Genomic DNA, 25,389 nt, shown 5'->3' on the forward strand with positions numbered 1-25,389 from the left:
AATCACAACTAAAACTATAGTTTTTTGTGGGTTTTTCGGGTTATGTGGCCATGTTCTAGAAGTTTATTCCTGATGTTTTTCCAGCATCTGTGGCTGGCAACTTCAGGAAGAAACTCTTCTAGAACATGGCCACATAGCCTGAAAAACCCACAAAAAACTATGGATGCCAGCCATGAAAGCCTTTGACTTCACAACTAAAACTATTCTCCCAACTTAGCTGGATATGTTTAAAACCAAGTCACTAGCCTTGAAAGCCATTTTTTCTAAAGGGGTCAGCTGAGTAGGAAGAACCAATGCTGACTTTTCATTAATGTAAGAAATGTACTTAGCAGTCTTGGGTATTTAATTGTCTCTGTGCCATAAAATATAAATGTGATAAATATCTATCTCTGTTTTTGAATAGCTAGGTAGAATATGGGTTTGAACAGGAAAGAAAATGCTGAAGTGGAAACCTGCTCTAAGCTATACAAGAAACTGATAATGATGTAGTGTACTGGCTTGAGATAACTTATTTTAAAGCAAAACGCCTTCACTGCTTATGAGAGGTATCTGAATACATCCTGTAAAGTAACCATACTTTAATTTTCGCTGTGTCTATCAATCTTCAAGAAGCTATGGCGAAGTGTATTACTGGTAATACTTTTAAGCATGTGGTCAAAGGCTACAGAGGACCAACATCTCTCTGATTACAAGTATTTGTAATGAGCTCTTAAGCTGCTTTTTCATCTAGAAAAAGGACTCCCATACTGTAAGACAAAGTGATGGCTGAGACTATTGAATGCTGGTGGAGGTCTGGGTGGATAACACCTACAAGGCAACTGCACAATGGAGTTTTCCCAGTTCATCTCCAGCAAGTCTGGCCATTTGGGTGGGAGGTAGAGCTGCACCGGTGCCATCCAGCTGCAGTTGCACAGCCTGGAAAAACAGCTATACAAGGAGTTTCTGGATATCTCTTTGTACAAAATCCATAATAATAGTTAACAGTGGCATAAACACAAAAGAGAATTCTGGCCACAGCCTCCTACTAACTATCAGCACTGGGGTATCTTATCAGATCTATGTGGACTTGATCCTCTTAATGGTCTGTTCCAAAGGGATTTCAAAGAATACCTTTTATTTTCATTCATTCTGTTTGCTAAGGGAAAAAAGCAAGCGCTTTAGAATTTGTCTTCTCTAGTGCCAGGGAAAAAGAAAGGGTGAAGCAAAACTTTTCTTGCTTGGAAGTCATCAGGGGCTGGTAAGACTAGGAGGCTACACGCAGAACCATTTTCAACAGCATACGCCGGTATCTGCCATCAAAGGAGAGGGATTTGTGGAGAAAGGCTTAAAACAACCATAAAAAGATGTTTCTATATAGGAACTTTGAAAAGATGAATTTACACACTCAAAAATTGCAACAAAATTAATAGTTCATTTTTAATTTAACTTACCACTATGTCAGTCACTTGCAAATTTCACCGGAGAGGTATCTTTACTAACAACACTTCATTTCAAAACGGTCTGGAAAACTATTTGCCCTTTTAAAAAATTGTATCTCTTAGCTGTGTGGAAAGAAACATTGCAAAAAGACAGTTCTTCTTGCCTAGCGGTTATTTCCACACACACATTCATGCAGGAAACCTAATCCCTAAGAGATATTTGATGTTCTGAGGAAGGCAGCCACTGTAGAGAAAAATCTTAGGAGCACAATAATTTGCTTTACAAGGTAACAAATGAGCATATTGTCAATTCTTTTTCATGTTTACATCTTCATCCTTCAAGGCAAATTTTCTTCTTAAAACCTCTGCTATAAGAACTGCAGGATCTTCCTCTTTCAGTAAAGTTTTGTTCCTAAAAATAATACACAAAATAAAAGATATTAACAGGAGCCCAAACAGAGTACACCATGACCCAATACTCACTTCTCACTTTTTAATAACTATAGTTTTTAATAACTATAGAGATCAGTCCGAAATACCTGAGATTACTTAACGGCTGACAACCTAAGGCTGATGGACAAGTGTGAATTTGCTATCAGCTTTATCTACAATCTTAAGATCTTTCAAGAAGATTAAAAAGCATCAATACAAAGGGGAGATAGAAGAGAGAGAACTTCAGTACTATTATTTGTTTTTCTAAAGGCCAGACTTTATTGCATTTAACCAAAGGTCATTACAATTTGTCAGATTCTGCTAACAAAAATTATCAGAAGTGGAATACTGGCTGAGATGCACAAATAGCAGTTCATCACATGCACCATGTGACACCCATCTCCCCATCCAATAGTTGCCAAGCCTCATGGAGGGTGTCATTAAATGTCATTAAATTAAATGGGAGATGACTGAGCAGTACAACAGTTCTTCACAAAGGACCAGTAACAACACCACTTGCAATGGGAATGGGAGGCAGTTTCCCCAGCTATTTACCGCTGCACTGTGATGCATGGGGCTTGGCAACTGCTGGAGGGAGTTGAAGGGGGCAAGCGAAAAGCCCCCTTTGCCTGGTTCAAAATTAAACATATACTCACACAACCTCCGGTTTGTCATTGACAGGCTTCCTGCCACAACCTACTCTTAAAGCACTTTGGAATTGTAAAAAAATAAATAAAATTATTATTATTATTATTATTATTATTATTATCCTTTATTTATAAAACGCTGTACATTTACACAGCGCAAAATCAAATCAAAGATGTATTGGTAGTCTTTCAAAATGTGAACTTTTTAAAATTACAGATAAAATAAGTACATAATATCCTATTTAGTTCAAACAAATAATTTCACAAGGACGCCAAAGACCAGCACTGTCCCATCATTCTTGTAGCAAATGAGGCCATTTGATTATGTTCATCTAGTTGAAAACTGCCCCCAAAACATTTTCACATTCACACATTTCCACATTCAGAGTAAGATGGACCAAGAACAAGCCAAAAGAACTCTAGTTCTTATACAGACCTTGCTAGCTTTACTCACTAAGGTCCAAAACACATATAATAATACAGTTTGAGACTGCTTTAACTGCTCTGGCTCAATGCTAGGGGATCTGGGAATTGTAGTGTGTTGTGGCACCAGAGCTCTCTGACAGAGAAGGCTAAATGCCTCACAAAATTACAGTTCCCAGAATTCCCTAACATTGAGCCAGGGCAGTTAAAGCGGTCTCTAACTGGATTATTTCTGCAGTGTCTTCTGGACCTAAGAAACATTACACTGTAATATCACTTTAAGCAGCTGAATCAAGATTTTCTTCAACATTTATCTCATGCAGAGCTGTGTGATTTGTTTGACAGTATTCCAATATAACCAAGCAGCATCTACCGTGAATTAGTTGCTTTACAAATTCATCTGACAAAGTGAGAAGCCTTTTCTTATTTCTAGAACTTTGTGTTACACCCAAAACTTGTTAATAAGACATGCAACAATGTGAACTAACACCGTTCTTTCATTTAGCCAATGCCACCATTTCACTTTCCTCCAAGATGCCAAGATGAGAATAAAATTCCTGCATCCCTTGCTACAAAAGTGCATCATGGCAAACTCTCCCTGGTTAAAGGTTCACGGCGTCAGAGATGAGATTTCTAAACATTATCCCAAGGACCCATGGTCTGGTCCACCCAGGAAATTTCCCTGCAAGCATCTGACAATTTATGTCCTAATGCCTGTACGTCCACAATGTTTTCTACTCTCTTCACTCAGCAATAAACAGCTGTGCTTATCTAAACAGGACATACTCCATCCACTCCTTTGAGAGCTCTTGTTTGCAGCTGCTCTTTGCAAAGCACAAAGGGGTGTGTGTGTGTGTGTGTGTGTGTGTATCAGCTGGGCTGAGAGGCTTGGTTGCTGGAGCTGCACAGATTTTACAACACCTCTGCTGCACACACTTTATAGTGCAAAGTAGAGAACCACCAGGACGTTTAAGTGTTCAACTAGGACACTGGGAGACCAGGGTTGAAATCCTTGCTTGACCATGGAAACCCACCTTGAGACAAATCACACACTTTCAGCCTCAGAGGATGGCACAAGCAAGCCCCCCCCCCCAGTAAATTTTGCTAAGAAAACCCCATGAGAAGTTCACCTTATGGTCACCATAAACAAGAAATGTCTTGAAGGCACAGAACAACAAGTACAAAAGCACAGCCTTTGTACTTATTGTACATTTCTGCACAATTTGTGTATTATTGTTAAGAAAAGAACAAGTTTACCTTTTTCCCCAAAAGAAGAATGCTATGCTAATATTCCTACCATGGGATGTATACCACTCACAGACTAGTCACAGCTACAAGTATGGACTAGTAAATACAGTTATGTATGTGGAAAGTCACAAGTCAATCTGTCTGCTTTACAAAGCATACAATCTATAAAATTTGCAACCTGAAAATTGTATTATTTATGTAAAAACAAAGGAAATCTGATAAAATCACAATTGAACTTGTTGAGGAAAAAGCTGTTAATGATACGCAAAAATTGGCCAACATATGGAGACATAACTCCATCACAAACTGCTATCCTTAGAGGAACAGATTTGTTGTTGCTGTTGTGTCCCTTGAAGTGGTTTCCAATCTATGACGACCATAAAATGAACTTACCAGGGTTTTTGTTTCGAGGCAGTTTGTCTTTGAGGCCGAGAGACAATGACTTGCCCACAGCCACCCAGTGGGTTTTCATGGCCAAGTAGGGACTTGAATCCTGGTCTCCAGAGTTATATCCAATGTTCAAACCACTACACCGCTCAGAGGAACTAGTTACAACTGAGTAACTCCTCTATTATTGGATATTTTGACTGATGGAAGCTACCCAAAGCTGAAGGTAAAAGAGCCTGATGGAGATGAATGAAACCTGCTGCTTCTTGTAATCTTATTCATTGATTAGGAATAACCTCCAAATTAGAAGAAATACATGCTGTGACAGAATGATTCCATTTCATTATCTTAATTTCCCTCTCAGACTTGAATAAACACTTAAGCCAAAAAAAAATATATGCTCAGCAGAAAGCAGTGCTCTGTTCTGCATTAAATTTAGCTCCTTAGGAGACTGGAGGGGAAAAATTGAGGGCAGATGACGCAAAACCTAGCCACATAATTTACACTTTAATTCAATGTTTCCATGGTATTGCACTGGTTATTATCAAAATTAAATTGCTCTTACTGGATTGTGCATTAAATGGATATGGAAGATTGCAACGATTTAAAAAAGAGCTCTATTTGCAGCATTTTCATACCGTCTACCTAACGAAGGCGACACAACTCCAGCATCATTATATTCAACAAACAGTAGAGTTTTTAAAAACCTTTAGAATTAAGATGGTTAATTGTTTCCAAATTTGAATGGGCAACCCCCCTCAAACATTCCTAATAAATATAAAAACCCTAAAATGAGTGCTGGCAAAAATCACTATTTGGCAAGTATTCCCAGCTTAGTAGCATTCATATGCACAGTCATATATTTTACTCTTCTTTATCATACATTCCACTGAGCTCAACAGGCATACATGGATGAGGATTATCCCAGTTGCCTTCAAAAACAAGTGATCTGAACCCACGTCTCCCTAACCAAAGGCCATAATTCTGGCATAGGTATAGTGTAACACACTGTCAGTGAATTCACTCAATTCTGAGAGGAAATGGAAAAACGCAGAGAAACAGCAAGAAATGAGACATTATTGCTGATCTTTAAAACTTGCTGCTATTGGTCTCTGTGTCTGAAATTATAAAAACCTCTTGCAAAATAGGGGTTCAGAAATGCCAGAGCTGCAGGAAGTAGTTAGAACAAATGCATCCAAAATAGGGTTGTAAGTACCTGCTTCTTTGGTCAGCTCAGAGGACAAGAATGGCCTCCATATGATTGAGTGTTGGAAATTTCCAGATATTGCCACCTTTCTTACAGGCTACAAAGGACACGTATGAATGGATAGTAACTTCAATGGATTTACATACACATCTGCTCTAACCAATGAAAACATAACCCCAATCTTAAGAAAGGACTATCAACCATCTCTTATGAAGTTTTGCACTGTAGTGGCAAAACAGTCAAAGTACATTAAAAATAACTAATCTCAACTAGCCACAGCACTAACAACCGGTAGATATGATTTCATGTAAAGCAAGACTGCAAGCTTCCAATCGATAAAGAAAAAGAATTTTAGGGATGGGGAAAAAAACCAAAGAACAAACAAAAACAAAACAAAACTTACAAGTCTTTGTTCTGTTTCATCCTATGAATGTCTTTAAGAATGCCCATCATATCTGCAAAACTGCTGGCCTTTGACAGAGACACCGAATCTTCATCGTCGGAATCCTTTGGGTCTGCTTTACAACATTCAGAGGTTGCAGAACAAAGCATGGAAACAGATGGAAGCTCTGGGCTTTCTAATTCTGCCTCCTCCTCTGTGATATCACTAATGACAAAGGAAGTTGTAGATTGGAATGAGGATCCGAAACAAGGTAAAGGAGAAGAGACATTTGAACTTCCTGGAGATAATAAATCTGGCGTTAATGAAGAAGAAGCTGAAAAAGAGAACAATATATATAGACATAAACCTAGTGCCAAACTACAGGTTTTATTCTGTGAAACAGAACACATGTTCAGTCTACATCTTAGCCAACAAAATACATCACTGGCCCTTGTCCCACATCTCTTAGTTAGATGCTCTTCCAATGCAGAGTTAGGCATCACTCCTTCCCATGCGCTCCCTTTACAAGTTACATCACTTAGATAGCAATACTGTAATACAGTGTGCCTTTCCCTTATGCAGGGATTTGTTCCGGACCACTCTGCGTAAGGGAAATACCATGTATGTTGGAGCCCCATTGAAAACAATGAGGCTTGTGCCTGCGGTGTGCATTTCCAGCCGCGGCTTTCAGCATATGCTGAAAGCCACGTATGATGCGGGCGCACTGTATTTAGAAGTCTATGGTTCTAATCTTGGGGCCTCAATAAATGGAATTCTCAAAAGAACTCTAGCAGAAAGAAGTTGTTGGTATTGTCCATACTGACTGTAAGCAAACTGGCCGACTGAGACATAGGCCACTACTCCAGATTAACTAAATCCCAACTTTCCTTTTTCTGTTAGAACCAGTCCTGCCCTCTTGCACAAATCACTTCCTTTCATGTGTTAAATTGAAAGCCACTAGGCAAAAAGGGAAGGTGTTTCTGTGTGACAATTTCCAGAAGCAGGGATCCTTCCTTTTAGAGTACATAAGACTTGGTGAAAAACTGCAAATGGAAAGTACAAGGGAGTGACAGTGATTACTCATGGCTTAATACTGCAAAATGTTCCAGGCTCAACTGATAGTATCTGCAGTAAAAATACTGTTGGCTTTTCGTATCCATGGGTATCTGTTCTGGACCCCCTCCCCAGAAGATAAGGGGGGAAAAAGCAGGACTTCAAGTACTGTTGTCCCCAATGGCAGTGTGGCCACATGTACACACCTCCACTGAGAACAACGGGACTTGCCATCCACAGATGCTCAGATCTGCGGACAGTGAGTCTAAGGATAGCAAGACCCCCTGTATTCTCAAGTTGCAGGTGATGGAAAAAACTCTTTTTGCTCAAGACCTGGAGAGCAGTTACTAGCTTAAGTAGATAATACGGGACCATATTAATAAATAGTCCCACCGGGGGCAATGCAGCTTTCTATATTCATAGAAATAAGATGTAACAGATAAGATGCATCCAATATACCAGTGCTTCAAAGCCCTGAGATGAAAAGTAATGTAAACTGACCATTTACAACAGGAAATTACATTTTGATGTGGACGGTAAATATCAGAGTATACTGACTATTCACAGATAATACAGATCTCTATAAATATATCTAAACTCATCCCACAGATTCTATTATCTTGGTATGGGTCAACCAAATTGTTCATCCAATATCCTATTGGATAGTGGCTGAATGGAAGGATTTCTTAATAGTAGAAGCAATGGCTGTATTCATATTAATATTAGTTTTATTAAAGTATATAGTAATCAGTTGATACAAAGATGGTGTGGTTATAAAATTGCTTTAGCAAAACATTGGAAATGAAATGCAGCAAGAAAGGCTTAATACTTTAAAAAAATTCTGAGAAGAAAAATCTTTAAAATGTATTATTTAAAAGAGTTAACTGCAATACAATTTATGATGTCAAAATCATAGAGTTCATTTTGTGTAATGTGAATTAGAGACTGTCGGGGAACTAGAAGTCAGTGGGCACATTTGGTCATTGTCTCTAAAGAAGTGCAGCATTCATTACAAGTGGGAGGACTATGTTGGGTAAGGATACAGTTCTCTGGTAAACAGCAACCACAGTGTGCTAAATACACATAGAAAAGAAAAGTACGTCAAGGTAGGGCAGATCAGTATGCAAAGGGATCGTGTTGCACCTTTAAGAAAGAAGCTGGTCACTTTCCTTCTTTTAGTCAGTCTCAAAGGTGCTACAAAATACGTTTGCATACTGATTTTCCAGCTATGTCTTTGAATAGATGGCAAAGGTTCACATAACTGAGTTCAAAAGATAATGTTTGGCTTTACATCTGCTCTGATTATATCAAGTTTTTACAGCCTGTGGCATCACAAGACTTTAAGTGCAGCCTTCTAGGGACACTGCAATCCCAATGCCCACAATTCATCCTTCTGTCACCACTAGTTGCATACAATTCACCCTTTCCTTCTTGCTGCTACTATTAAGCTGAATCTTGAGACCCCATGAGTAATTCAATGACTTACAGAAGAGTTCAAACCAAGATTTTCAAGTTCCAAGTAGATGCTCTCAAGGTGTGATTTTCTATAAATAAGACATTTTCACATTTCAATGCCCAAAGTCAATGATGACTAGCAAACTAGAGTTCACCCATATTCATGGTGGGGGTCAGAATAGTAAGAGTGGGAACTGACCTTGGCCAGCCTGGCATGTTACAGATAGTGTTCTTGCAGCTGCTGGGAAGCTGCTAGGAGGAACTCTGGCTCCCTCCGCTCATTGTGTCATTTATAGTTACATTTGAGCAACATGGGATGATTAAGGAAAAATAAACTGAAAGCTCTATTGTTGATTGTTAAAACCTAACACTGAATGAAGATAGTGAGCATCTCAGTAATGTACATGTGAATTTTTAGTCATCTGTAACGACACCTTGCAAGCTTGTAAATGTGGGAATCCTGCAATCCTATCAATAAAGTTGTTCTTTCTTTGTTACTGTAAGGACTGCCGGGCAGCTCTGTTATGGAGGGGAAACCCTTGATCAAGGATAACAATCTTTTTACAGAGATTCAGGATCGACCTGCAGTCCATGTACACTAAGGATGGTCGTGGTGGGAGCGGATATCTCAGTTCTCCCCAGTGCTCACACTACCAGAGAAGAAAGATCTACCTGAGGACTGCTTAGATATGAGGTAGAGAGAAGGCTCTCTATTCCCTCCCAGAGACATACAAGGTGTGTCCTCTGAACCCCAAGCTAGCATCACATGTGGACTTGGGTCCAAAAAAGTTAGACAGCCCTTAGATAGGTCAACAGTTTGAAAAAACAAACAAACCATTGTATCTATGGACTCCCTTTGTAACACACCTTAAGAGAATACTTCTGAAGTTTACTTCAGCTGGTTTCAGCTGACTACAAATGGTGGTAATAGGAAGCTGTGGTTTAATAAATGCTGGAAATATTGAAGTAGGGTGAGAAAGATGTGGGAACGGCAAGAGGGAGTATGAACATACACCTGGTCTCCTTCCAAGAAACCAGGACTCAATCTCATTAGCATTCAAAATCTTTCCTGCACATTAGATTGAAACCTCATTAGCTTTCAAAGTCTTTCACATTAATACTTAAATAGATTTAAACTGGATAAGAACAAAGGTGAAAATCATACAGTCCTTCTGATGTTGTTGGACTGCAACTTTCCAGTGTTCCTTACCACTGACAATGCTGACTAGGGCTGCTGTTAGTGGCAGTCTAACAGTATCTGGAGGCCACACAATTCCCATTCCTTTGATAAACCTTTTAAAATCAGATTAACACAGGATCTTTTTTGGTGTTAAAGATCAATTTGAAATTGATGTTTAAAAATCATATAACCTCTGGTATAATTAACTACACTTGTCCTCCACGTTTGCGGTTTTGACCTTTGTAGATCTGATTTGTCATGGATTGTATTAATGTGTTCTCTCATTGCACTGAAGGACCTAGAGATTCCTATAGAGAACACTCCACTAGGCATTTGTAGCTCCTCCAGTGCAATTCTATGGTCAATGTCTGGCAGATGTTGACCATAGAGTTGCACTGGAGGACCTAGAGATTCCTAGAGAGGTGTTCTCTCACATAAACAAATAGTGTTTTTGTTATTTGTGGTTTTTCCACATTCTTGGGGTTCCTCTGCCCCTAACCCCAGCAAATGTGGAGGGACGAGTGTACTACCTAGGATGTTAATCCTACATACACATCTTATTTCAGGCAGCCAAAATAATTTTCCACCCTGAAGCTATACTAAATGATTAGATGCCTTTAAAAATTAAGCTATTAACTATAATTGTTTGGCACGCTAATTTCTAAATCGAGATCCTGGCTAGCACTTGTGGTCTAACACTTGGGCTAGCAAACACATAGCCTGTATTCAGGTTTAGCATTTCATTGTACCTGGTCTTCCATCCATCTGAATACCTAACCCATGTTTAAGGACTGGCCACAAAACCTTAAAGTACCATTGTGAAATTCATTTGTCAACAATGGTGAACCACACCTTCACTGAATGAACTAAAGTTAAAGAGTTTTGCCACTTCTACAAGAAAGTTGTACTGACAATGTGGGGCTAGTTGCCATTTGGTAACCAAAACCATGGTTTCAGTATTGCATCTGAGATCTTAACATGGCAGCAGAAAATGATTAGTGCTAGGAGAAAAGCGATCTGAGTTTCTAAGCTCAAAGAGAACATGTCCTTTGTGGCTAGATCGAAACAAAGTGGGCATGCAGAGAGAAGACATAGTGATTGGTCTCTCTTCTGCCAGCACACTCTTCCACCTACACAGAAATTCTTTGTTGCCTCTGGTGACCAAGTATGTCAATAAATATAAAGCTCCTGTGGTCCCTCCCAAAGAGTTTGGCTTAAATCCAACTGATACTCCACTGAATCAATGAAAACTTTATAAAGCAATATACTTCCAGGAATTAAATGGGTTTATTCTAGTTAAAACTAACATTAGATTTAGGCCTTGGTAAAGCAAGTGTCATGCTGGGATTTTCTAGACAAGCCAGACACTACAGACAATACATTACTATTTTATTCTATTTACTGTATATGTTATTCCCATTTCATTACACATACGAACCTAAATAATCTGGTCCTAGTTATGCACTGTACAAAATGTTAGTCACTCTGGGCTGACACAATTTTTGACCAAACTAAAGCAGCCAACATGGGGTAGTTTGTGAACTGGACTACTCTTCTGGAGACCAGGGTTCAAATCCTCACTAAGCCATGGAAACCCACCTTGGGAAAGTCACACACTCTCAGCCACAGAAGGCAAAGCCAACCCCTCTCCCCAATAAAAATCCTTGATATTATTGATTTATGGGTTGCCATAAGTTGAAAATGCCCTGAAGGCACAAAGCAACAACAACAAAAGCAGACTCACTAAAATAACTGGAAGTGTTAGTCATCACCTATGTGTATACTATCAATTTGAATGAGTCGAACGATTGGGAATAAAACTAGATTTAGCATACTAATTCAACAATTTGGTGAGTTTAACTGGCAGGAAACAGCTGGTCTCTAAAATTACATTAATTGCTTCAAAATATAAAGGAAGAATAAAAATGGGAGTAGTAAAATAGCCCTCTTCAACACAAATTTTCAAGTAGGACAAATGAAGTGACCAGGTAACTTGTACTATTTTTGCAACTAAGCAGTACTGGACATAATATTCTACCCCAACAGAGAAAGGAGAGGAAGAGGACGCCTGATTAAGTCTGTTTTGAAAGAAAGACAATGAGGAGTCATCTATATACAGGTTCTATAATGATTCTGCAATCGCTGTTGCTACCATTTATTTTCACCAGAATACAGTAGATAGCAACCTTGTCATACTTCCTAACATAACTCTTAGAAAATCTTTTTGAAACTTGATGCTGAAAGCTGACTCAAATGTACAATGAGCAGGGTGACTCAGGCTTAAAGGTGAAATAACATTTTTCTCAAACCCTTCTTCACCACCTTTGGTTATACAAAAGCAGAGATATAGCTTTCAAGTTACTTCTTTGCCTAGTATACCTACTCCTGCAGGCTTTATTTTTATATCTACCATACCCACATCAAATTTTAGAACACTGTCTTGTACTATTTGGATGTTGCATTCTTACCGGAATCTGCTGCTACAATCTTTGCTATCTGACTCCGTAGATGACTTAGTTCCTCCTGGAGTTCTGTAGTCCGACTTAAAGCAGGTAAGCCTGGTTTCTTCAGCGCCAACAACTTTTCTTCTTGCTTTCTTAAATTTGGAACAGAAGCGTTCCGTTGAATAACAAAGAATGGGGTGGGTTTCCACTTGTGCTTTAATGGACGTGTGTCTGTCCTAAAAATTAAGAATCAAATACTTCAATGAACTGACCTGGGTGAGCAAAATATAGATCATACTCAAATCGCGCTTGCTATTTGTCACTAGGATATCCGTTATTGTTAAAGAATCCATTTTGGGCTGCCCTTAACTCTTTCTGCTCCTCAGACTACTATAATTCCACATCCAGAGAAACTGAAAAGCAAGCATGATTTAATGTATACCCCTTTCCTGAGACAATATTATCAGAGATGGCCAATGCAAGTTCATGAAGATGCCTTCTTCACTCAAGGATAAATGACAGGAACCCTGCAGACAACTAATATATTCAAACAAGACTTGCAGGAATTTTCTTATGAGAATAGTATTTTATTAAAGGAAGTTCACAACTGAATCATCATGCATATGTGAATCAGCCCTTCTCCTGCTTCTTTGCTTGTAGCTATCCTACCCATTATTTATGCTACCAGCTACTATGATCACCACAAATAGCCCCTCTGTAACTGAGAATGAACACGCTGTAGCTTCTGTCTCCTACTCCAGCCTTCCTTTAGCATTTTATATAAAAGTCTCTCTGTTTTCATGGGATGTCACTCAGCTCTATATTCTAACCATATACATGGTTATGTGAAGTCGAAGGCTTTAATGGCCAGCATCCATAGATTTTTGTAGGTTTTTCAGGCTATGTGGCTATGTGGCCATGTTCTAGAAGATGCTAAAGATACCATACATGGTTCCCTCTCTTTCTCTTTCTAGTTACTAGCAAATATTAAAAAAAATTTATATCTTAAAGCAACCCAAAATTGACTTGATATGAATCTTGTCCTCCCCAAAACCTAAAATTCTCTTATAAAAGATCTATTTAAAGAGAAAGAAGGGAAGAAAGACATAGTAAGTCAACTCAAGAGGCTTTATTTTTAGCAATGTTCAAGTTTCTATACTGGGACATACCAAGAATAGAATTCAATAGGCAATTGAGGAAAAGGGGGAAGGATGTACCTGACTCTAGCATATGTTTCTTCATCATCTGAAGCTATCCATGCAACATCTGCCAGAGTGGGGACTGGAGGTGTATCATTTAAATAGAGATCGGAAACATTTGGTAGCACCTGCAGGAGAGAAAGAGAATGCAATGAACATTATTATGCAATACCATTAAAAACATCTTTCAATTTGTGACTAGTTTTTCCTTAGAAACCAATTTTCTGTGTATTCAGAAGACAGGTGGGATCTGCAACAAAATACTGAAGAGTATTTTCACTCTCTAACAGAAGTGTTCAGGGGTTTAAGACTGCAGCCAATCAAGCCTTTTTCCAGGACAATTTCAGTTGTTAGGGGGGCTCAAGACACACAAGGTATTCTCCCTGCTTAGTTTTCAATTTCTCTTTTCCAACCAACATTCCATGATTTTTGATATTCACTAAGAATGTTCAGTCCTTATTATTATTGTTGTTGTTGTTGTTGTTTTGTTTTTGGGAGAAGTAGGTTGTTGCCTTTTGGTGTTTTTCTCTTTCCCCCTTCTTTTTATTTATTTTCCACTACTGCTTGGTTGTTACATCTGCAAACGCTGGGATTTCTATGAATATGCAATGTAGAAAAGAGACAAAGTCCTAAGATGTTGAAAAAAAGAGATGATTTTATTAAAGAAAACAACTCAATCCATTTTGTCCTGGAAACAGGTAAGCGTTGGAGACACTCTTTTGAGACTTCCTGCAGGTTGATTTTAAATTTGTAATCCCAGAAGGAATGACAATAAAAATATGTCCAGGCTGAAATACTCTATTTTCAGTATACTGTACAATCCCATCTCTTTTCAACATCTTGAGATTTTGTGTCTTTTAGATCTATTAGATGTTTCTTATCCTTTTTGTTTTTGTTTCTCTTATGTCAGTATTTTCTTCTCTATTTCTCAAAGTTTTGTTTTGGCTCATTTTTGTAAGCATGCTAGTAGTCTGCTGCAAAATAATTTATTTCTTCACTCTCCTGTAACCAACTGCACAATGTGGGATTCAGCGGCCATATGTTATTGTGACGTTTCTTTTCCAGTACCTTTACAGCATAGAAATGATGATTGGATTTGATATAAAGGTCAAAATTCTGTTGATATTCCTAAAGGAGAGTTATTGAATCAATGGAAATTTGTACATCCAGACTTATAGAAGTTGTATGGATTCACCTGGTCCACTCTGTTTGAGACCAATATTGAATTTAGGAAAAAGTATGCAAAAATCTTCATGGTCAGTTGCTGCTTGCATGTGATTAAAGTTTGTCTAGTCCCAAGGTTGGGAACTTCTAACTTCATATATTGTTGACCATACTAGCTGGAATTAACAAGATTAGGAGTCTTTGCAAGGGCCACTGATTTACAACTGCAGTTGAGTCTTTGAATGTCTCCAATCCCATGTAACATGTCAGAACCAAATACTCTTTTGCATATTTGTGCAAATTGTTTTTACTGTGTAAAACATGACAGCTAGTACTAAATAAGTTCCTCACATATGACTTATTTCAAGACAGAATTAATTCCTGCAAGCTTCACAGCAGTTGGAGAAATCGTTACAGTTCAAAGTTCTTCTCCAAGCCTGACATTGTGCAAACAACACACAGATAGGTGAATTCTGGGCTGTTTTAAAGGGCTAATTTCTGCAAAAGAGTTAACTTCAGTGGATATCTAGACATCTACAGCCTAGAATGAACAATGGCAAAGCCTGGATAGTGATGCCACTCAGTCTCTTGTACTTCTGAGCCAGGAGTCTTATGTATGAAATGATTAAATCTTATGCACCAAATGACTAAATATGGCAGGATTAGGGGAGGGCAACACATACCAAAGACTCCAACTCTCATCATTTGTAACCAACACAGTTGAGGGTGAGCAATGATGGGAGCACTGGTCCAGCAATATCTGGAGAGCCAAACATTTCACATGCCTAACCCATGGACACTGAAATGAGGTGCCTCAGGTTAAGTTCTATAGCTTAATCTCAATTCCTGCTCTCAAAGTTGCAGACCTCTAAAACATTCGCAGCAACCAATATTTCAATCTATCTGGGATGTTCAACAAGTTCTGCCACAACAAAATCTAGATGTCCAAAACCAAAATTACTATTTTCAAGATAATGAGACAGTAGAGGGGGGTCTGTCTTCTGGTTTTCTGTCATTTTCATACTACCAACACTAAAAGATGTTATGTTTTGATATTTCAGATTTATTATGAGCTGCTTGGGGAATGCAGTTCAACATGAAAAAGTGGCATAGAGGTTGAACACCCAATCCAAAAATCCTAAAACTTTCAAAACATGAAACTTTTTGCTGCCAGCTATCCACTTTCACCTTTGATGCGGCTGCTGTGGTGTTCCTGCCTATTCATCTCTCAGATCCTCAGTCTTTCTCCACCCTTACATCTCAAACACACCACAAGTAGCGAGCCAATGAGATGTGAAGTTGGAGAAAAATGAATGAGCAGGAATGCCCCCTTCTTAAAGGTGGGAGCGGGCAGCTGTAGGCAAAAAGAGATGATGCTGGAAAGTGACTGAGGATCTGGGAAATGGCAGAAATTCAAGTATAGTGCTTGGAGTAAACCCATACCTCCACCCATTTAACAGTTCATCGCATCTCTCTCCAGCCTTCCAAATACAGTACAGGTATATACTATACTATTTATGTATTACAAAATTTGGGGGGGAGGGAAATATCTCACCCCTGAATTGTCTCTGGTCCCAATCATTTTGAATACTCAACTGTATAAATAAACTAAAACTGATGTAAGAGCATCACCTGCTGGTCAGATGAAGCACCTCTAACCCAGCATTATATTTCCATCAGTATTCAGCTAATGTTTATTTTTTTAACAGACTTTTAAAGTTAGAAACTTACCAGTGGGTTTTTTTATTAGTATCTTGATTTCCTAAAACTGCAACACTACAGACAGATGTATTTCTCAGGCAAATATACATTGGATGGAGCCAGCATGGTGCAGTGGTGTCAGCTTTGGACTGTAACTCTGGATACCAAGGTGTGAATCCCTGCTTAGCCATGGAAACCCACTGGACAACCCTTGGCAAGTCACACTCTCTCAGCCTCAGAGAAAGGCAAAGACAATCCTACTTTGAACAAATCTTGCCAGGAAAAGCCCATCAGAGATTCACATTGGAAATAACTTGAAGGCACACAACAACAAACAACAATAATAGGACTAGGCTGAATGTTGTATAGTGTTGGCTCTGTACAATAAATAGCATGTTGTAAAGCAGAGGTGGAGAACTATGGAGTGGGCAAGGGTACTGTATTACTCTGAGTTCTCTCTCTCTCTCTCTCTCGCTTTATTACATGGATTTGTTGTGTGTGAGAGATGTGGGGGGCAATAATGCTGTATCTTGCAATGATTCTGATCCATTTTGAACGGTTTTGGGCAAAAACTGCCTGGCAATTAAAAAAAAAAATGGGTGTGAGGCCTTTAGGGCACTTAAGGAACTGTATGCCACTTTGGCATGAATGGGTCAGAATTCTCTTAGGGACGTCAACATACACTTAGGGATGTCCACTAACTTCAAATGTCTGGAAATGGCTTCTGTTTTGGTATTCAACCACTGTGGCTTTCTGTAAGGGATAAAAATTGTCCTTGCTCTTCCCGCACTTCTCCAGCCTTGAACAACAGAGTAAAGACTTCAGGGAAGAAAAAAACAGATTGAAAATGACTAAAAAAAATAATTGCAAATGTAATCTTTCCACACACAGCGCTAACATGTTTTGTCCATTATCAATAAAGTATAATTCAATTTAACAAAAAGCCAAGTTTAAACCACAGTACTTTCCAATTAAAACTGAATTTTCCAAAAGTATACATAGCATCAGTATCTTACCTCAAAGCATGCTCTTGCACATGGTTTTAGAGGAAGGCTTGTTCCAATTCTTCTTACAAAGCTGCGTGATGAACCGTGTGGTTTGTTCTGCCAAATTGGGATAGTCTGAGGGTGAAAAGTATATTTAAGAAAATTGTGCAGCATGTAGGTAATAGAACTTCTAGCTGAAATCTGTCAACAAATACTGAACTGTTCCTAGTATAGAGAATAAATAGGGGTAGAAGAAGGACTGAAACATCCTAGACCTCATGGGTAGTACCTTTTTTTTTGCTAAAAGAATTTAAATTTCCTGACCTTTAAAATACTTTGTCTCCCAGTTCCACATGGCCAGAAAGAGGAGTGGCCTCCCTACATAAATATCCCTCCATATTCAGGATACCACCGCCAGCAGCTTTACAAAATGCAGGCCAGTGACTAACATTGCCATTGTTTTTCACCTGTGTTATTTTTAACGCCTTTGCCTGATGAAGAAGCCCATGGAGCTTTGAAAGCTTTTATGCATTTTGGTTGGCCCTATAAAGGTATCACTTGTTTTGTGGATTTTGGGTGTTAATGTATTTGCTATATGGCCAGCATCTACCCCCATATATGTCACTAACTGAGTTTACTATTGATACAAAGTGACGGGACGTCCATAAGAAACCTCATACAATTCACATCAAGAATCCAGTGGAACGAGACCAATGAGAATCTGGTAAGTTGTCTCTTTGTCTCTGACTGAGGTTTTTCATGGTGATAGTATGTTAGTGTGGAACCAATACAGTGTCCTGTCCCCTTTCATCAATACCTGTGCAAGTTGCTGTTAGTCTGCTTCCACCTATTCTGCTATGTACTACATCACTGTATCAGCAAAATTGTATGCAGAAGCCTACTTTCATATGGTGATTATATTCCAAGTACTGTACTTTGGGGAAATGGAAGAATACAAAGCATGTAATAAAAGATGATAAATTTAACTATGTCTATTTTGACATTGTTCAGGAAGGTTTCTGGATTCTCATTACCAAGCAACATCATTACAGGTACTTTCATTCCACATATAAAGCCTGCTGTGTTAGATGGCTATGACCAGAAAGCAAAAAGGAACTTCTGTTTTAACCATTAAGAAACACTTAAACAGCTAGTACTTACTGAATCTGCTTCCATTTCAGATGAAACAGGAAATATAAATAAACTGAAGGCCCAAACTGTTATTCCTGGAATTATGCACTAACTTCATAGTATTTCACCCTTGAAGAAAATGATTTCCTCATTATGCATGCAGATGAGGGCACATTTTACACTTGTTTCTGTAAAGTTAATGGGATAAACACTGTTAGAAAGAATCCTAATTACATTTTATGCTGTTACAAAACTATAATCTGGGATTGAACTGGCTCAAAGTTCTGACACCAGGAAGAATGCCATTAAGTTATGCAGGCTAGCACATAAAGAAAGCATAGTGCAACATACTCTGAAGAATCTATTACCGGTTGGTGCTTATAGGGTTCCTTAAAGTCAAATTCTCCTGATTTCACAAACTGTGTTGGTAATATGCTTCACTGCTCAACTACTGTTAACACTGAGAATTAACATGATTTTTCTGCCCAACAAGGAGCCAGCTGCCATTACAAAGGTGCACCAGATTATGATACGTACTATTTCAATGTGTAAAAATGCAGCTCAAGGTAAAGTTATTTAGAAAACACGTTTTCAGCAGTTCAGAGACAAGAACAGAAACCACGATTCTAAGCCACCATGCTCCTGTTTTTGAAGATCTTTCAGTTTTGCACATTTCCTTCTATCTCAGTTTCTTTCTTCTATAAGCAACCTGCCAACGATATGATGTAATACAGGTACTAATAACCTGTCAAATAAAGAACACGGGGCAAGGCTGCTGCACCTTTACTGTCCAGCCTATTAGATATGGATGTTAACTATGGATTCTTTGAGATCAGAAGGACTGGGTGAAAGCAAGCAAGTACTTTCTTCTAGGTAATTAAACTAGAACGTAAAGATCAAAGATTCTAACAGAAGAAAATGGGAAGGGCTGCTGCAGATATAAAACTGCCTTTGATAGCGTGTTCCTGCATGGCAGGGGGTTTGGACTGAATGGCCCTTGTGGTCTCTTCCAACTCTATGAATCTATAACACATGCTCTCACCTCAATGTGAGACTCCCAGGGCAACCAGAAGAACCTCAGTGGTATCCCATGATGGAGTTGCTGGATGCTGTTACATTCACCACAGATATATTGGGGACAGTTTAGTAATCCAAAACTCTGCAGTTATTCCAGCCTTGGTCTGACTTCTGTATAAAACAAAAAACAAAATTAGCACAAGAACTAAAACGGGTATCTATTTAAGGGTAATATATTATATTTCACATTTTCCTCCCTTGCTTTCATGATGTCTGGAGGCAATTATCCAGTTTAAAGTGTCAGAGAGGTGCATACTGACAATCCAAACTCCAACTCAAACAATCCATAATAGACCAACTCATCAAGTTTCAGTGAATGCTAGACACTAAACATTTTTGCTAAGACACACCTCCTAAACTAATTCTGGCCTGTTACAGACTGCCAAAATAAAGCTGCTTCGGGTCTCTCTGGAGGTATGCTATTTAAATGATGCATGGGTCCTAAGAGTCCAGAGGTCGCACCAAAACCATACTCCATTCCTAAGCACCGGAGTGCAGCTTTGGTGCAGCTTCCGGATTCTTAGGGTGCATGCATCATTTAAATAGCATACCTCCAAACAGACTTGAAGCAGCTTTATTTTGGCAGTCTGTAACAAGCCTCTGTCTCTTGGTTTCTTAAGAAAAGACCCAATTCTACTGTCATCATTTTCTGTGAGAAATTACATGAAGAGCCAAGGCAGCCAAATCTGACCACAAGAAAAATGCAACACTTCACAGTAAGGCAACATCTTCATGAGACCAACTCAAAGAGCGAGATTATTTTTTAAAAGTGGGGGATAGGAGCTTATGTTGACGTCTTGGAGCCTGTGTTTATTCAGGAGCATGGAAGAAGTTGCAAACATTTAAATTAAGACTTCTGGTCTGAGGATGGTCCAGATTCAACCTCCTGATCCTGCCTCTGACAGCTGGTACAGAAAAGTTCCTACCATTGCCAATCACAAAACACAGATAGCAATGGGGATCCCCTTTCCTATTCTTAGACAATGTTCCCAAGAGCCAAATGAGATTTTGCAGCACCAACTAAGAGTACTTTGCGCCTCCTTCTCCATGTGGGGAAGAGGAAGAGGGCAAAGGTCTTGGTATTTTCAAGAGCTGCTTCCCAATCTTGCTCAGCTTGCTGGCTTCTGGTTGCACCTAGGACCCTCACAAGCATCAGAGGGAATGAAAAAAGAATACATACTACAGGTACAAAAATAAACTGCATTCCGTTCTCAGTCCAACAAACAAAGTGATTCCAAAAAAACCCCAATATTTTTAGGGTTTGCACAGCTTCTGGAGTTTGAGTGAAGAGGCACTATGATGCAGCCAGCCATGGGCTCAAACTCCAGTGCAGCCAACAAATCAATCAATGGCTCCATACAGACAGGTCAAAATAAAGCTGCTTCGGGTCACTTTGGAGGTATGCTGTTTAAATGATGCATGTGTCCTAAGAGTCCAGAAGCCACGCCAAAGCCATGATCCAGTCTTAAGGACTAGAGCACACTTTGGCTCAGCTACCGGACTCTTAGTACACATGCATAATTGAAACAGCATACCTCCAAAGTGACCCGAAGCAGCTTTATTTTGGCCTGTCTGTATGGGGCCAATAGTTCTCAACCTCAGCCCAGAGATGTTTAAGAGAGTAAACTATACCACAAGTATGAACACTGTAAAGCATTTATGTAAATGCTATAGAAAGTGATATTATTAAAAGGAGTAAAGTTCTGAAATAAATAATATGCCCCAAATTTGCTAATGCCATCAAAGAAATGAAAATAAGTATAGCTTAAAACAAAAACAGTGCTCAAGATGCCCATTAAAACCAAGTTCATTCATTCAGCTTCCCCCATTACAAGAGACCACTAGTTTTCTTCTCTTGTATACCAATTAACTCCATTGAGGAAAGAGAAAGACAGGTAGCTCTAAGAGGAAAAATAAGGTCTTAAGAGGGCACCTCAATCTGTTTTTTTAAAACATTAATACAGGAACAAAATCCAGAGATGAGGGGAGTAGATGCAACCACAGCAAATACAAGGCAATTTTATTGGTAACTAGAAGTATTACCTGTAGCGCTCAGCTAGCATCTTTTCTCCATTATGTTACTCAAAGACATTCTATGGTACTCTATTACATTTGTTACAGAATTCAAAAGTAAGACGGCATCACAAAGTTACCTGCACAGCAGCAACAAGTCTGGATAAAAGTCTTAGAGAGCCGAGCTTAGAATAGCCTCCTCTACTGTGCGCCAAGGGCAACAGACTGAGACATGCCACAAATGGTGTCACAGCTCAGCCAACTAAGGACAATTAAACATGACAGTACAGGATTCTCTGACAAGTCACCCTGCCAAAGGCGCAAGTGGAGTCGGCGCTTATCTGTCCGCAGCTGACATGTTTTTAATGGTGAAGTGCAGCTACAGATCTGCACAGATGCCTGTTAGCACTGAAAGGAAAGCCAAAGAGAGATCTAGCAAAGTCAGGAGTGGTGGATCAGAAAGCAAAATCTATTGCTGAGGACAATTAAGTTTGTTTGGCTGACATAAGAAGGCAGTTCTATTTCATTCTGTTTACACGGATGTAAAGATCCAAACTAATAGGCACTGAAGAGAAACCAGCATTAATAGCATGCCCCTGAAGAAACGTGAGAGAGTCAGGATGAGAGTAAAAATCTGTGAAGAGTGTTTTCTGAATACATCAGTAACTCCAACACACCAGAACACACTGCTCAAGATGCACACTAAAACCCAGTTCATTCATACTATTTCCCCCATTACAAGGGACCACTAGTTCTCTTCTCTTATACCAGTTAACTCCATAGAGGAGGAAACAACAACAAAAGTCAAGTGTCAAGCAGCTGTGAAACTAAGGCCCCAATTCTAAACATATTAATCAAGCAGTAAATGCCATTAAACAGAGCTGGGCATACTTTTGAACAAGCAAACAAGTGAGTGACACCTCTGTAAACTATTCTTGTGAGAAGGAATTGCAATTTTATACAAGGTAGCAGGGAGTAAATCCGATTAAACTTAGAGGGGTGTACTTCTGAATAGCCACTGCATTGTAGTGCATACTCTGAAAACATGGGGCTCAAGAACAGCATTAAAAAAGGAGATGATGAAGCATAAGATGAATTCCCAAATCCACACTGTATTGCTTTTACAAGGCCAAACAAAAAGGCACAGAAATGTCTGTGCAAACTTTCAGAAGCACAAATCACTTTATCAGGCAAAGGCATTAGGACAGGCAAGGGAGGGGATGATGGTTTTAGAAACATGTACCTGTAGTTGGCAAAAATATTGCTTTGAAACTGGAGAAAAAGCAGGCCAACTATCAGATTAGGCTATTTATAATAACAACAACTATTTATTTATATACTGTTTTGCCTGGAGATCAAAGCGGTTTACATCACTTAAAACTATGACCGAGGTCATAATACAGCATTAAAATAGTTAAAAATACAATTACTATTACAATTGCAGTACAGTGAATTGCAATTATGAATTGTGATTGTATTTTAATTTTGTATGAAGTGTGTTTACATTTTGTTATGTCTGGGTGTTTGTTTGTTTTTGGTGTGCTGTTTGACCCACTAATACTAATAATAATAATAATAATAATAGATAGGCTCCACCAACTACATTTGAAGTAAGATGATACTCCCAGGAACCAGGTAGCATCAAAACTGATAACACTGGAAGACAACAGTTTGGGATCACAGGTCACATAGTCACATAGTGCCACTGTATTCTGCCTTGGTCAGGCCCCACCTGATATTGTGGTCCAGTCTGGGCGCCACAATTCAGAAGGACATTGAGAAACTGGAGTGTGTCCAAAGGAGGGCAATAAAATGGTGAAGGTCTGGAACCATGAAGCCCTTGAGGAACGACTTAGGGAGCTGGGGATGTTTAGCCTGGAGAAAAGAAGGTTAAGAGGCGATTGATAGCCCTGTTTATAATATTTGAAAGGATGTCATATGAGAGGAGCAAACTTGTTTTCTTCTGCCCAGAGAACAGACCACACAATGGATGCAACTCAGGAAAGAGATTCCACCTGAACATAGGAGGAACTTCCTGACAGTTAGGCTGTTCGACAGTGGAATGCACTCCCCGGAGGGTGATAGAGTCTCCTTCCTTGGGTCTTAACAGAGGCTGGATGCATCTGCAGGTGCTTGATTTGGATTTCCTCATGGCAGGGGTTGGACTGGATGGCCTTAGTGGTCTCTTCCAACTCTACGATTCTATGATGTCTCTGATTTTGTGTTTTTGCAGGAAAAGAGGGCAGAGCTTCATGATGAAAAACTTGTGGAGAGTTAGGGCAGCCACTAAACTTCCCCTGGGAGCCAAGAAGAAGAAACTGAGCTGTCGTACTTGGCCCCTTGAATCGCTGGAAAAGGCAGTAGCGCTTGCCAAAGTGGAGGGCAGTCGAAAGAGAGGAAGACCACAGGCCAGATAGAGAGACTCAAGGAGGGAGGCCATGGGCCTGGATTTGCAGGACCTAAACAGAGCAATGGAGGACATGGCCTGCAGAGGTCTCATCCCACAGGGCTGCCATTAATCTGGGTGACTCGAGGGCAGTTAACAGCAGCAAACCTCCGTGGCCACGAGTCCTATGTCCCCTGCCAGGCATGGTGCCTTTCATCCCTCAGGGCTCTTCTATCCATTCAGCTGCAGACCTGACAAAGCGAACGAAGGACAGGAAGAGAGGACTTTTTGGGTGACAGGGGGGAAATATCGGAGGAAAGGAGGAGGTGTGCCTTCAAGCTGCCTACTGCGATGGGGCACCCTATTAATCTCTTAGGCAAGGAATGGAGCCAGGGGATGTCTTGCTTTGAGTGCGGGCTGGGAACCTAGAGACTGACGTTTGCTTCCCTGCTCAGCCTGAAACCCTCTGGGTGGCCCTGGGCAAGCACAGCCTCAGAGGAAGGCCAAGCAGACAGACCCCCTCTGGGCCAAGGAAACCCCGTGATAGGGTCGCATTAGGGCCCCATAAGTCACACTCTCTCAGCCTCAAGGAAGGCCATGCAACCTCTTCTGGCCAATCTGGCCAGGAATCCCAATGATAGGGGCTGGCTTAGGGTCGCCATAATCTCACTCAGAGCTGCCTTCGGGTCCATTAGTCACACTCTCTCAGCCCCAAGTAAAGGCATGGCAGCTCCTCTGGACCAATCTGGCCAAGGAAACCCCATGTAGGGTCACACTCTCTCAGCCTCAACATAAAGCCATGGCAAGCTCCCTCTGGACAATCTGGCCAAGGAACCCAGATAGTGGCCTAGTTTAGGGCCCCCATAAGTCACACTCTCTCAGCCTCAAGGGGCCATGGCAACCTCTTCTGGCCAATCTGGCAAGGAAACCCATGATAGGGTCACACTCTCCAGCCTCAAGGGAAGGCAACCCTTCTGAGCCAATCTTGCCCCATGACAGGGCCTTAGGGCCCCACAGGTCAGCCCCAAGGGAGGCCATGGCGGCAGCCCTCCTCTGGACCGATCTGGCCAAGGAAGCCCTTAGGCGCCATAGGTCACACTCTCTCAGCCCAGGGAGGCCTTGTTCCCCCTGCCCTTCGTCCGCCCTACCCAGCTCCCTCAGCCCCAGGACCCCCTCGCCATCCTCACCGCCTCCGGAGAAAGAAAAGGAGAGGGAACGCTCTCCAGAGGAGGAGAAGCGAAGACGCCTTCCCAGAATTCCCTCCTGGTACTTTCCGGTCGGAAACAGCTGCACAGCCGCGCCACTCTCTCCGCGCATGCGCCCCGAAGCTGGGGCGGAGCCTCCTCCTCCTCCCCCTCCCTCCCTGTGATGGGCGGGTCGTTTCTCAGGCCCCATCTTATACAGTACTTACCTCAAACTCTGGCCCTTTTGGACGTCATCTCCAGAAGCCTCAGCC

The 25,389-nt window shown here is 40.3% G+C and overlaps 1 protein-coding gene across 1 annotated transcript; it reads right to left on the reverse strand.

The window, feature by feature from the left end:
• Positions 1–1,391: 1,391 nt before the first annotated feature.
• MTFR1L (mitochondrial fission regulator 1 like) lies at positions 1,392–25,180 on the reverse strand. The gene is made up of 8 exons (XM_042439264.1): positions 25,121–25,180; positions 19,500–19,645; positions 18,488–18,645; positions 17,357–17,461; positions 13,494–13,603; positions 12,301–12,512; positions 6,166–6,478; positions 1,392–1,830 (listed from the first exon to the last, which is right to left on the reverse strand). Exons 3-8 carry the CDS (start codon positions 18,500–18,502, stop codon positions 1,725–1,727), a joined length of 861 nt encoding a protein of 286 aa, XP_042295198.1. The 5' UTR covers positions 18,503–18,645; positions 19,500–19,645; positions 25,121–25,180; the 3' UTR covers positions 1,392–1,724.
• Between the last annotated feature and the right edge of the window lie 209 nt (positions 25,181–25,389).

The sequence above is a fragment of the Sceloporus undulatus genome, chromosome 9 (genome assembly GCF_019175285.1).
Source record: "Sceloporus undulatus isolate JIND9_A2432 ecotype Alabama chromosome 9, SceUnd_v1.1, whole genome shotgun sequence".
NCBI lineage: Eukaryota > Metazoa > Chordata > Lepidosauria > Squamata > Phrynosomatidae > Sceloporus > Sceloporus undulatus.

Bases quoted from the DNA above. Each gene is read 5' to 3' on its own strand.
- MTFR1L (XM_042439264.1), bottom strand. The intron at 6,479-12,300 runs GTAAGAATGCAA...TCTCTTTTTCAG, and splicing joins GATTGTAGCAGCAGATTCCG to CTTCTTCTTCATTAACGCCA. The intron at 1,831-6,165 runs GTAAGTTTTGTT...TATTATTTTTAG, and splicing joins ATGAAACAGAACAAAGACTT to GAACAAAACTTTACTGAAAG.